General features: G+C 35.9%; 1 protein-coding gene across 13 annotated transcripts in view; it reads left to right on the top strand.

Annotated features, from left to right (window-relative positions):
• The window catches only part of UEVLD (UEV and lactate/malate dehyrogenase domains), a 50,829-nt gene that overhangs the window by 13,962 nt on the left and 23,337 nt on the right, over positions 1 to 13,530 (top strand). For 11 of the 13 annotated variants that reach the window (XR_007404711.1, XM_049099094.1, XM_025459708.3 and 8 more), the window contains 4 exons: positions 4,047 to 4,210; positions 7,513 to 7,648; positions 8,321 to 8,439; positions 12,172 to 12,274. Coding sequence is in view for 12 of the 13 variants with exons in the window: in XM_049099094.1 (XP_048955051.1) it covers positions 4,047 to 4,210; positions 7,513 to 7,648; positions 8,321 to 8,439; positions 12,172 to 12,274 (522 nt within the window). In the remaining variant the exon portion in view is untranslated. The remainder of the gene's footprint in view (positions 1 to 4,046; positions 4,211 to 7,512; positions 7,649 to 8,320; positions 8,440 to 12,171; positions 12,275 to 13,530) is intronic. The other 2 variants (XM_049099095.1, XM_025459709.2) reach the window with 1 other exon arrangement.

The raw sequence follows: 13,530 nt of genomic DNA, 5'->3' as shown, positions 1-13,530 counted from the left end.
TATTCAGATATGATCCCCATTACTTGTGTTCTGCATTTATTATGATTAGGTGTTAAAAAGAGAGAGAGAGAATTATTGCCCACCCCAATGATTGATTGGTTGATTGACTTCATTCCTATTAGCCACCCCAGTGATGTCAAGGGCAGTTACATTTTACAGAGGAGCTCATGAATTTAAATGAATCACAGCTTAGTAGCATTTCAGTTTCAAGGATATTGTGGGAAAGTAACAGGAAGGCATAAAACTTATTTTAATATCATTGGTATGATGCCCCTCATTGGCATTCTGCGTCTCCAAGAGCCAAGAAGTTATTTCACTGATTCTCACACTGGGTCTTCCAAGGTAGTAATGGTACCTGCAGTATCTTCATTTTTTCAGTACATTCTTTTTTCTTCTTTGCTTTTGAGTAGAATTATATCAACTCAATATAATCCACACTAGTTATTTCCTGTTGATCAGAAGGTCAGAATGTATTATCTCTCTTGTCTGTAAAATGGTACAATAATAGAGCCTCACTCTAAAATTAGGAGGATTAAATGAATTACTGTAAGTAAAGCTCTTGGCATAATGCCTGGCACATAATAAATGTTTAATAAATTATTGTCTCCCTATATTTTTCACTTTCTAGTTTTATTAGTATAATAATAATATATACTCACGCTAAAACAATTTAAACAATTGAGAAAGGAAGTGGTTAAGCTTATACCTAACTTTCCACCCAGTCCTAATTTCCCGAATAAATCTTCCATTGGTATTTCCTTATGTATACTTGCAGACATTTTCTAGATTATTTATTATCTTCAAGATAGTGTCAAGGTTGTGATGACACTTTTTCTTCATCCACTCATTTAGAGATGTTATTCATCTTAATAAGATGATACCCATCTGAACTTTACTTACAGCTAACTTAAATTATATTTTTATGATATAATTACTTCAGATCCAAGAACTCTACCAGCAGTTCTGACTTTTTGGTAATGAATTACTGAAACCTAAATGGGCAGGGTACAAGGCAGGACATTTGTCGACCAAAAAGAATGGGAAAGAAGGAAGAAGAGAACAAATCAGTAAGCGAATCTTACCAGTTAGACACAGGAATCCTGTTCACTGGTTGCTTTGCCAAGCATGGGCTATTCAAATGCATTGATGCTGCTGGGGAGGCGCATTGTGGGAGGCAGCAGATCCTTGATCAATTAGGAAGACACCATCAATAGACATTCCTTTTCTTTAATGTGTAGTGATTAGTGGCACCATCAGGATTTGTCCTACTTCTTCAGCAATATTATGAAACCAAAAAAATCTGCGTGGTCTAGAACAGTGGCTTTCTAATGTTTTGATTGTGACGCATAATAAATAGTTTTATATACATAGCTAGCATACACATGCACGCATACACACTATATACATGTATATGAAACACTAGACTACCTGTCATATATTCTATTTTCTTTTCAATTCCATTTTAAAATATTGCTTGCACCTACTAAATTAATTTTGTGACCCTACCAAATTAATTATTGTGGCCACAATTTGAAAAACACTACTTTAGAGAGTATATAACATTCGACAGAGTGCTTCTGGAGGAATTTGATGGTGTGTCTCAGTACCTGTCAGTTACTTTGTGGTGCTATGATCACATGACTTCATAATCATAGAATTATCTATCATCAATAGCTATGCCTATACCCAAATTGTAAATACTTAAGACACTATGGCGACAGATATTAACTAGACTTATGGATCATTTTGTGGTAAATACAAGTAATTATGGTAATAACAAGTGGTAATTACCACAATAATATTGAGGTAATAACAAGTCATTATGTTGTACAGTGAAACTAATGTTTATGTCAATTATATCTCAGTTTTTAAAATTGTTTTTAAAACTGATACAAAAGTAGAGGAGGAGTGTGATTCTGAGAACTGATAGAAAAAAATAGACCCACAAGTATCAGGACATTTCTATACTGATTTTCAATCCTACCTGCACATTAGAATTACATGGGAAGCTTTTAAAAAAATTCTATCCACAGCCCATCCCACTGAATCAGTAACTTTGGGGGAGTGGCCTGGCTATTGGGATGTTTCCAAGTACCTTAAGTGAGTCTACCATGCAGATATGGCTGAGTATCATTGTATCCTTAGAGGAGGAAGCAAGATGAGAAAAGCTGTCAGTGGGAGGAGGATTTCCTTAGCAAGAAAAGGATTGCAGTGGAAAATAAAACTTTTAATTTAGACCCGGCCTAATTCCAAAATGGGTTTTAGGTAAATTGCAAAAATTGCCAATCCTACATGGTACCATGTCATGTATTTTTCTAAGCATTTTACATACCTTAACTAATTCCATCCTCAGAGCAACCTTGTGGGGTAGGAGCTATTATTATTACCATTTTATAGATTAAGGAATTGAAGCACAGAAAAGTTAAGGAACTTGCCTAAAATCATATAGCTAGTCATGGGTAAAACTAGAATTTGAACCTAGACATTCTTGCTCCTGAGCAGCCATTTTCATAAATACAGTGAAAGACATGCAGTAAGACTATGAAAGCAGGAATGACTATCAGAAGATACAGTAGAACAGCTAAGGTAACTGATCAGATTTGTAGTTTGAGTTTGGTTTTGCATTTTTATTAGGTTTAGCTTTGGGCTTCCTGGCAACCAGGGCAGTCAGTGGGCATAATGTATGTACGTGGCTTTTGTTCTCAGTAGGCATAATGTATGTACATGGTTAACAATGGAAGAGCATGCATGCCTGTCTCTTGGTATGCCAAAATTTAAGAACAAGGGGACTGATAAGGTTATTTTCAGGTCTGTGTTCTATGTTACCTAACCCAGCTCATTTGCAATTAATGAGGAACTTGAAGGTCAGTATCAAATGTATCAAATTCATCTTTGTTAATTCATCCATTTTTAATTTGTTCATTCACTCTTATATAAGAAACTTATTGTCCGACAGTATGTTAGGCACTATACTTGATGCAGGGGATCTAGAAATGAATAATACATAATCCCCTGGAAGTTTACAATGTGAAAGGAAACACAGACCTGTAAGGAGATAACTTCAGTGCAGAATAAGTATAAAAATAGAAGTATCCACTGCTTTTCAAAAGAGTTGCAATAGTTCCATTTGGGTGGAACAAAGAAGGTTATGTAGAAAAGATGCTGTATCCCAAATTCCTGGCATAGTAGCTCCTGTAAATATTTATCGAATTTAATTAGATGAACTGGCCATTGTCTTTTTAAATTTCTTCAAGTGTTATGCTGGTGCTTTACACCATGGGAACATGAAAATGGAGAAGTAGGCCTTGATTTATACAAATCCTTTACATATACACTTAACTACAGATCTTATTTTTTTTTTTAAGATTTTATTTATTCATGAGAGACACAGAGAGAGAGAGAGAGAGGCAGAGACACAGGCAGAGGGAGAAGCAGGCTCCTGTGGGACCCAGGAAATTTAACAAAAATCCCCTACCCTTGGACAAGCAGAGCAGGACTAACTCCATTTTGTGCTGCACCTGCCACCTCCTGTATGGCCCCCACTTGACCTGCTTATTGCTTAAGGCGCTGCCCCACCCTAGTCAAGCCGCTGGGCACACCCTAATTGGAAATCGGCTCAGTGATAGGGCCAGTTCAAAATGGATACTTTAGGGTAAAATGTAATTCAATCGGCCACCTGCTTGTGGACCCATGACTCTGCAACTTTCTGCGTATCCCATTGGCCACTGGCCCCTATAAAGCTGCTAGCCTCTTAGTCTCGGGGTCCAAGTCCCTACTCCGCTGTGTCGGATATACTTGGACCCAAGCTCGAGCTTGTAAATAAACCCTCCTGTGTTTGCATCGGTGTCGGCTCCTTGGTGGTTTCTCGGATTCGCGATCTTGGGCACAACAGCTCCAACAGGGACACCCTGGGCCAAAGGCAGGCGCCAAACCTCTGAGCCACCCAGGGATCCCCTAAACTACACATCTTAAAATGCCACCTTGCTGTATCATGAATGTAATGTGCATACTTCATCATTGTCTGAAAGTGTGTTTGTCTCAAATAGGTAATACCTATAACATACCAATTCGTCTGTGGATTTTGGATTCCCACCCGTTTGCTCCCCCCATTTGCTTCTTAAAGCCAACCGCAAACATGGGAATCTCAGTTGGAAAACATGTGGATGCTCAAGGCAGAATTTACTTGCCCTATCTTCAAAACTGGAGCCATGTAAGATCAATTTGGATTTTCTTTTATGAGTCTTTATTTTTCTGAGTATTTCTCTTTATCCTAATGGTACAAATAAGTTACTGAATTTTCTTTCAATGGTATTTCTCACATGAACTTTAAAAGTAATTTGAAATTGAGCTCCCCGGAGTCACCCAAGTTCCAAACCCCAGTGGCAAAAAGCAGCCTGCATGAAGTGCTGTCTCCAACTATTACTGGGAGCTCAATTATTTGGAACCAAGTATTATTTGCTCCCCCTCTTTTTATGGTTGTTTACTGCTTGATAAAGCACATGAAAAGCTACTGGCAAGATAATGGACACTATTTCTTAGTCCCTCCTTATTAAAGATTCTTATGTAATATATGAATTTATTTGTAGTTTTGCCTGCTTTTTACTTTTATGTAAATTGAATCATACTGTATATAACCTTCTATTATATGTTTTGTTTTAACTGAACATTTTTAAAAATTCATTCACAGTGATATATGGAACTAGTTTATTTAGTTCATAAGTTTTCACATTATGCAGTTTTGTTTTCTGTATTTTTGTCATCTACCATTATGCTGAGCACTTCTCATTTTAAACAATATGTTCAAAATACATGGTCTTTAATTGGTTACCTGATACCACATAAAGATATTGGCATGATGTATTTACAAATTGCTCTGTTGTTAGAAATTTAATAATGAGCATCCTTAAAGATAAAGATATGTAAACATAAGAGTGTATATATTATAAATCTTTAATAATTTAGTAATGATAAATCTCTAGGAATGGAATTACTGGATCAAAGTTTATAAATGTTTTGAAGGCAATTCTTACATATTGCCAAATTGGCCTCCAAAAGGTGGACAAAATGTATGTCTATGATCACTTGAAATCAGCATAGAATACCTCTTTTTCAGCACCCATGTTCTGGCAGAAAGTATTATTATTAAAGCAAAACAAACTTTCGCTTATCTCCATATATTTATTTAGAAGGGTATATAATGTGTTCTCATTTTTGGAAGTAAGATTTTTGTGAAAGGATAATTTATAATATATTTATATGTATCCAGGAAGTTGTGGGACAGGAGGACCAGGAATCCTTGAAAGAGACCAGGGATAGGTCAAGGGTCAAGTATAGCTGGAGTAAAAGATGGTGTTAGGATTACAACTTTTTATTTTATATACATCTCATAAGAAAGCATGCAGTTATGGGCATGTTTTACTTTGTTTTTATACTTTTCTGTATTTTTAATATGTATAAAATCTTTAAAAAAAGAAAAGAAATACAAAAAGAAGTGATGCACACCAAGTAGTTGGCAGTGGAGAATAGGTGGAGGAACATTGACCTTTTACTTTATGAATTTGTATATCATTTGCATTATTTGGTGATTTTAATAAATAAGATTGATAGATCAACGTGATAAATTAGGTATAATAAAAATTTGTCAGTTGGAGGGACCTTAATGTTTTTCTGTTATTTGAGAAATGGAGATCTTTTTCATATATTAATCAGTCATGTATGTTCCTTTTTTTTTGAATTGTCTTCTGTCTCCTTCATCCATTTTTACCCTTTTTTTTTTTTTTAAGCTATCCTCAAACAGTATTTTGACATCTCTAGCCTATTGTGGGAATTCATATTTCCTGTTTCCCTTTTCTCATTTTCACTTGCATCTCTTTTCATAGTTTTGTTAGTATGGTAAATACTCAGATAATAGTCTAGCTGAGGTTGTGCTTGACTTCAGACAATATTGGTTTCATTTTACTATTCTGAACCTTTTTATTATATGCTAAAACTAGATTTTTAAAAAAGATTTTATTTATTCATGAGAGACACAGAGAGAGAGGCAGAAACTTAGGCAGAGGGAGAAGCAGGCCCCCTCCAGGGAGCTTGATATGGGACTCAATCCCAGGACCCCGAGATCACCATGTGAGCCGATGGCAGATGCTCAACCACTGAGCCACCCAGGTGCCCCTAGTTTTCTTTTTTTTATTTAATTAATTAATTTATTTTTAAGATTTTTTTATTTATTCATAGAGACACACACAGAGAGAGGCAGAGACAGAGGCAGAGGGAGAAGCAGGCTCCATGCAGAGAGCCTGACATGGGACTCGATCCTGGGTCTCCAGGAGGCGCTAAACTGCTGCACCACCGGGGCTGCCCCTCTTTTTTTAAAAATAGAATTAGAACTAGTCTTAAGAAGACATTACATTATTTAAATTGTCCTATTTAAAAGTACTACAGTAACTTTAAGTTCCTCATGAGGTTGGAATTATAATTATGTAGTACAATTATACAGAATTTTGGAGCTGAAGGAATCTAGAAATGTCTAGACCAAGGATTACAGACATTTTCCATAAGAGATTCAATGTGCTGTGTTAGACCTATATTTTAGACAATATTTACTAACATATTTAGGGGTGAAAAGGTATTGGATCTGCAATTTATTCTCGGTTCAGAAAAATATGGAGAGGGAAAGAGACTGAGAAAATATTGCTAAAATGTTAACATTTGAGTGATCTGGGTGAAGAATATATGAAAATTCTTTGTACTTTTTTGCAACTTTTCTATAAGTCTACAATTATTTCACAATTAAATAAGTAAAATAAGGGGGGGGCGCCTGGATGGCTCAGTCGGTTAAGCATCTCTCTGCCTTCAGCTCAGGTCATGATCTCAGGATCCTGGGATGGAGCCCCTCATTCACCTCTGCTCCCTGCCCAGTGAGGAGCCTGCTTCTCCCTCTCCCTTTGCCCCTCCCCCTGCTCGGTTCTCTCTCTCTCTCTTTCTCTCTCTCTGTCTCAAATAAAATTACTTTAAAAAGTGAAACAAAAAGATAGGCAGATGGTTCCTGAACATATAAGTACTTTGCTATAAGCACATTCATGTTATTTTCTCATCTTTTGGAGATGTAGACTAGCATTTCTCTAATTTTCAGTTAAAAGAATTAAGTAATTTTTCGGTTAATACTATCATGTAATTTGTATGGTAGTTTTCCAAAAATAAGAGCATAATGCAAAACTTTCTTTTAGTTAACTTTAGATAATAATGTATAGGTTAAGAAGGTAGTATTCTTTTTTTTTTTAAGATTTTATTTTATTCATTCATGAGAGAGACAGAGAGAGAGAGAGAAAGAGGCAGGCAGAGGGAGAAAGCAGGCTCCCCGCAAGGAGCCCAATGTGGGACTCAATCCTGGATCCCCAGGATCATGCCCCAAGCCGAAGGCAGACACCCAACCACTGAGCCCCCCAGGTGTCCCAAGAAGGTAGTATTCTTTAGGAAATTTTTTGCGTAACTTTTTCTTTTGTGTGTATTCTGCAGCCTAAATCTGTCATTGTTGGACTAATTAAAGAAATGATTGCCAAGTTTCAAGAGGAACTTCCCCTGTATTCTCTATCATCATCTGATGAGGCACGGCAGGTAGACTTGCTAGCCTATATTGCAAAAATCACTGAAGGTTTGTATTTTTTGTTAATCAGAGAGTTATGAATTTATATTTTCTCACTAATATCCTTTACTCTCTGCTACTGGATTTCTATAAATAAAAATATTCATGTATCTGTACATATCTGTGTTGAATCAAAAATTCTTTCCTATACATCTGTCATAGGGTGTTACCATATAGTTCCAATGAATGTGGTTTCTTAAAATGTGAAAGCTTACTCTTATACGGACAGATAAAACAATTTGTGTTTGTTCAAAATTACTTAATATATATTAATGATCCCAAACCTTTTTCATTATATACTTAAGTATCTTTTTGCCTCATTCAATATTGGGCCAGAAAATCTGATTCTCCATGTTTCTCATTGAGGATAAGTCAGATATCCACACTTACGAAAGTCAGTAAGGCATTGAACATTTTTGCCTTATAGACCAGAGCAGTAAGAATCAGAATGTTTTTCAGAATTATGGAAATCCTATTTTTTAGTCTTAGGCTCTATTGAGAATATTTACTGAGATTCCTGTTTGTCTTGCATTTCACTTGTTCAAGTATTTTCGAATGCTTATGGAGTAGCATCATGTTTTCTGTCCAAGCTATTGAAGGTTGGTGTACTTTTTTAAGATGCTAAAAAAGATTTTTTGATATTATTTCAAAACTCTCATGATAATTCACTTTTATTTCTAGGTGTCTCAGACATAAATGCAAAGAACTGGGTAAATCATGAGCATAAAACCGTCAATAAAATTACTGTGGTTGGAGGTGGAGAACTGGGTATTGCCTGCACATTAGCAATCTCAGCAAAGGTATGTAAGCATAGTGGTTAGATATCCATCTATCACATTGCTAGACTTTTAGGTAGTTTATGTTTAACATACAAGAAATAATGGCTTCATTTTGTCATGTGGAAAAAACTCATTTTACCTTAAAATGTATTTAGTAACTTGGCAAAAAAAAATAAACAAAACTGAAAGCTCTCATCAGGGATATTGCTTCTTAATTAGTACTTGGAATAGGCTTTTAAAAAGTGATTTGAAATAAATAAATAAATAGATAGATAGTGATTTGAACAGGATCCCTGGGTGGCTCAGCGGTTTAGCGCCTGCCTTCAGCCCAGAGCGTGATCCTGGAGTCCCAGGATCAAGTCCCATGTCAGGCTTCTGCATGGAGCCTGCTTCTCCCTCTGCCTGTATCTCTGCCTCTCCGTGTCTCTCATGAATAAATAAATACAATTTTTTTTTAAAAAAGTGATTTGAACAATGGGCTCATCATCCTATTCCAAGGGAAACCTCAACCTGACATTCATCTGACTTAGTCACCAATTCCTTTGTGTTTTCTGAGTCATGCTGCTTTAATTAAGCTCTTATTTAATGTAATACTTAATTTTAGCTCTTTCTAAAATTAACATTTTTTCTTAAAGATTGCCTTTTCTTGTGTAATTACTCTATATTCTCTTAAGATAATAATTTCTAAGTTAATATTTTACACTAGCTTGAAATTTCTTTATTTTTCCATCAGTCCTTTTTACTAGATCTTTTTATATATAAATTATTTTCAGGAAAGCTTAAATTCCCTTCCAGAGAAGTTCAAAAGACCCTCCAGGGTCCCAGTATCATGATAACAGCATGTCTGTGTCTTTTCAGGGATGTAGCCCAGAGTAGAATAGCTGTCCCTCTCTGTTTATTTGGTACCTGACATTTTGTTTTTACTTTTCTATTAAAATGTTGTCATCTAAGTTCTTTCCTTTTTACTTCAGACTCACATATGTCTCAGAGATAGGTTCTACTTTAGTAAACAATTAAATTATATCCAGGGAGCTAGAAAATTTTAAAAGCTGGCTGTGTAGAACAACATATGCTGACTTTTGACTTCGCTTCATTTCCTCCACCCTCCATCTGAATATACTAACTAGTCAATCCCTCTTTTTTTTTTTTTTTTTTTTTTTTTTTTTTAGTCAATCCCTCTTAATTGGAATTTGAACTGTTTTCAGTTCCTTTGTTACTAAATAGAATCCTTCCATAAATACTGCTTTACGAGTTGCTTATTTTCTCCTCTGAATTTTCTTTTAGGTGTACATAATCTCAAAAACAGTACTAGTGAATCAGAGGGCATGAATGGTCTTTATGGCACTTATTATATATTGCTAGTTGCACTTCAGAAAGGCAGATTTATGCTGCTCATAACAGTTATGCACATCAATCTGATTTTTTGACATCCTTAACAGTATTGAGTTTTATCAATTTTGTTGAGTTTTGGTAAGTACAAGAAGGCCCCTTAAAGTCATGTTTCTTTACCATCTCACTATCAGTACTCCTTTGTCTGTAAACTGTCCAAATGGAAATTTTGTTCCATTTTCTTTGTAAATATTAATATTTTGATACAAGATACATGCAATGCTATGATAACAGTAGTAGTCATAATAATATCAGTAGAAGTGGTGGTCATAGCGCCAGCAACTGACCTTTACTGATTGAATGCTTACTAGGTGCCAGGCGCTCAGCTAAACACTTGACTGATTTTTACTAAATTTTACCTAACCCTATGTTGGGTACTATCATTACTACCATTTTACAGATGAAGTTGCATAATTTGCCCAAAGTCACACTGTTAATAAATGGAGGCAGGATTTGAAGTAAGGCAGTCTATTTACAGAGCCTGTATCCTAAATCTTTACTACTCAGTCTGTGGCTTTCAGACCAGCAGCACTGGTGATACCTGAGATCTTATTGAAGTTGTATTATCTAAGGTCCCACCCCAGACCTATGGAAACGAATCTGCATTTTGACACAAAACCCCTGGTGTCCCATGTGCTGCACTGATCTAAATTGTGATCCCCTCCTGCCCTTTTGTTTTTTTAAGATTTTATTTATTTATTGATGAGACACAGAGGGAGAAGCAGGCTCCCTGTGGGGAACCTGATGCAGGACTCAATCTCAGGACCCCAGGATCATGACCTAAGCCAAAGGCAGATGCTCAACCACTGAGCTACCCAGTGGTTGAATGATGATCCCTTAAAGTATGGGAAATTCTGCTTTAAGCCATAATGTTATCCTGCTTCATTATTGCTATCATCCTTACAGACATTAGGTCATTTCTAGCTCTTTAAATATCCTTATACGTGTTGTATTATGTTACCTATGTACTAATAAACTTGTAGGATAATTTCTGTAAATGAGATAGATGGATTAAAGGAATTACCATTTTTAATTAGCAATAATCAAGCCTTGGATAAACCTCATTGGTACTGTGCAAAGCTGGAATTACTCTTTTTAAATTTTGGTAGAACTTGTCAAATTATCCTCCATATCAGTTGTACCAGTTTATTCTCATATCCACAGTATGTAAGAATGCCTGTTTTCTCACATTATTGTTGTTAAACTTTTGGGTCTTTCTGTGTCTCATAATTAAAAATGATAACTCATAGTTTTCTTTGCATTTCTCTTTTGAGTGTAGTTGACAGTAATAAAATTAATAGGTACAAGTTAGAGAGGACTTCTCTCTGCCAGCTCTGGGTCACATAGTAATCCTCATAGCCCCATGAAATAAGGCGAAGTTCAGTGACTTGCCCAATGTCACAGAGCTAATAATACTATAGATGGGTTTTCTTTTGTACTTTCTGCCTGGCAGTCTGGTGGATCCCTGGGTCTTCTTGCCTCTGTACCCTAATATAGGAAAGATCCTCAAACTGCTTACCACTTTAGAAGAAGACCTTCCATAGGGCACCTGGGTGACTCAGTTAAGCATCTGCCTGCAGCTCAGGTCATGATCTCAGGGTCCTGGGATCCAGCTGTACATTGGGCTCCCTGTTCAGTGGGGAGTCGTCTTCTCCATCTCCCTCTGCCCCTCCTCACTGCTTGTGTGTGTTTTTTTTTTTTTTTCCTCTCTCTCAAATAAATAAATAAATCTTTAAAGAAAAGAAAAAGAAAAATACCCGTAAAGGTAACTTGACTCTGAGAAGTTTCTGTGCCGTCATTTACAGTTAGCCTACTGTGGCAACCAGAGAGCCATCTACAGGCATGTGGAGTGTTTTCTATTAGATATCTGGGAAGAGTTCTACATGATAATAGGATTTTATTTTAGATTTATTATCTTTTTTTTTAAAGAGAAACTTGGCATTGGTATTGACTTTCATGCTAGAAATGAGGCATTAAAATAGAGCAAAAAAATCACTCTCAGTACTTTCAAAATGGAAATTATGACATGAAAATGAAAACATAAACTCAAGAAACAGCAGCAAATGTATTCAGTGCACCAAATTATCGTAATTACTCCTGTCCCATCAAAGGAAATCTGCAATCTGTGACTTCTGGGTTAAGTCCTACTAGATCCCAATTTTCTGTTAAGCCTAAAGGATCACATTTCAAAAGTTCATAGTAGTTTCTTGCTTGCACAACCTTTTCATTGCTATTATATTACCTTTTCTTCATAAGACAGCATACGAGGCTGTGCATTCTCCTTTAGCTTCACTTCTGAATGAACTTATATTGAGTAACTGGCTGTGTTTGTGTAATGCTGTATGTTCTTATTATACTGTACAGGGCATTGCAGACAGACTGGTCCTCTTGGACCTCTCAGAAGAGACGAAAGGAGGGGTAATGGACCTTGACATCTTTAGCCTGCCTAATGTGGAGATCAGCAAAGGTCTGGTTATTCTGCTTATAAGATGCTTGCCTCATATTTGAGTCCTAGAATTTTTTTTAATACACTTTTTTTAGAACAGTTTTAAGTTCATAGCAACATTGAATGGAAGGTTTCCCATATATATCCCTTTATCCCTGCACATGGACAGCCTCCCCCATTATTAGCATTCCCCACTAGAGTGGCACAATTGATGAGCCTACCTTGACACATCATTAATCATCCAAAGTCATAATTTACATTGGGGTTCATTCTTGGTGTTGTACATTCTGTGGGTATGGACAAATCTATAATGACATGTATTTACCATTATAGTATCTTTTACTACCCCCAAAATCCTCTGTGCCCAGCCTTGAGTCATAGAATTTTAATGCTAGGAAGCATTAAAGATCACCTAGTCCAAGTTCCTCATTTTACATATTGGGGAAACTAAGATTCAGATAAATAAAGTGACTTATCCAAAGCCATACAGATTGTAATTGATTATATAAACAAGAGTCAGATGAGCAGATAACATTCTTATAGGTCAGAAGGATTTATTCTGTCTTTGACTTAAGCTACAGTATAAATTTGTTTTCTTTGATTGGTTCCATGCTCATAATATATTGGTTAAGAGCACTGGTTCTAGAGTTGGGGGTCCGTCCCAACTCTACCACATTATAACTCTGGCATTTGTCAGGTTATATAACCTCTCAAAGTTTAGTTTTATCATCTACGAAGTGGGAATAATACTTAGTATATCTTGGTATATGTCAGAGTTAAGATTTTTACAAAAAATGCATATGGCTTTCACCAAAAATATATTGTTAAAATAAGTCTTAATAAGAACAAAAAAGACTTTGTATTCTTTTTTTTTTTTTAATTTATTTATTTATGATAGTCACAGAGAGAGAGAGAGAGAGAGGCAGAGACACAGGCAGAGGGAGAAGCAGGCTCCATGCACCGGGAGCCCAATGTGGGATTCGATCCCAGGTCTCCAGGATTGCCCCCTGGGCCAAAGGCAGGCGCCAAACCGCTGCGCCACCCAGGGATCCCGATTTTGTATTCTTAATAAATAAAAATATAAATGTTAGGAAAGTAGTTTTTATCTCATCTTAATTTAAATATTTGCATATATTTTATAATGTCCATAGTGTACTAATACAGACATATATGTAGGTAAATACTGATTTGGGGATGTGGGCTTAAAAAATATATATATATATATATATATATATATATATATATATATATATATATAAAGATTTTATTCATTTATT

The sequence above is a fragment of the Canis lupus genome, chromosome 21 (assembly GCF_003254725.2).
Source record: "Canis lupus dingo isolate Sandy chromosome 21, ASM325472v2, whole genome shotgun sequence".
Classification (NCBI taxonomy): domain Eukaryota; kingdom Metazoa; phylum Chordata; class Mammalia; order Carnivora; family Canidae; genus Canis; species Canis lupus.
This window is presented reverse-complemented; position numbering and strand designations above follow the sequence as displayed.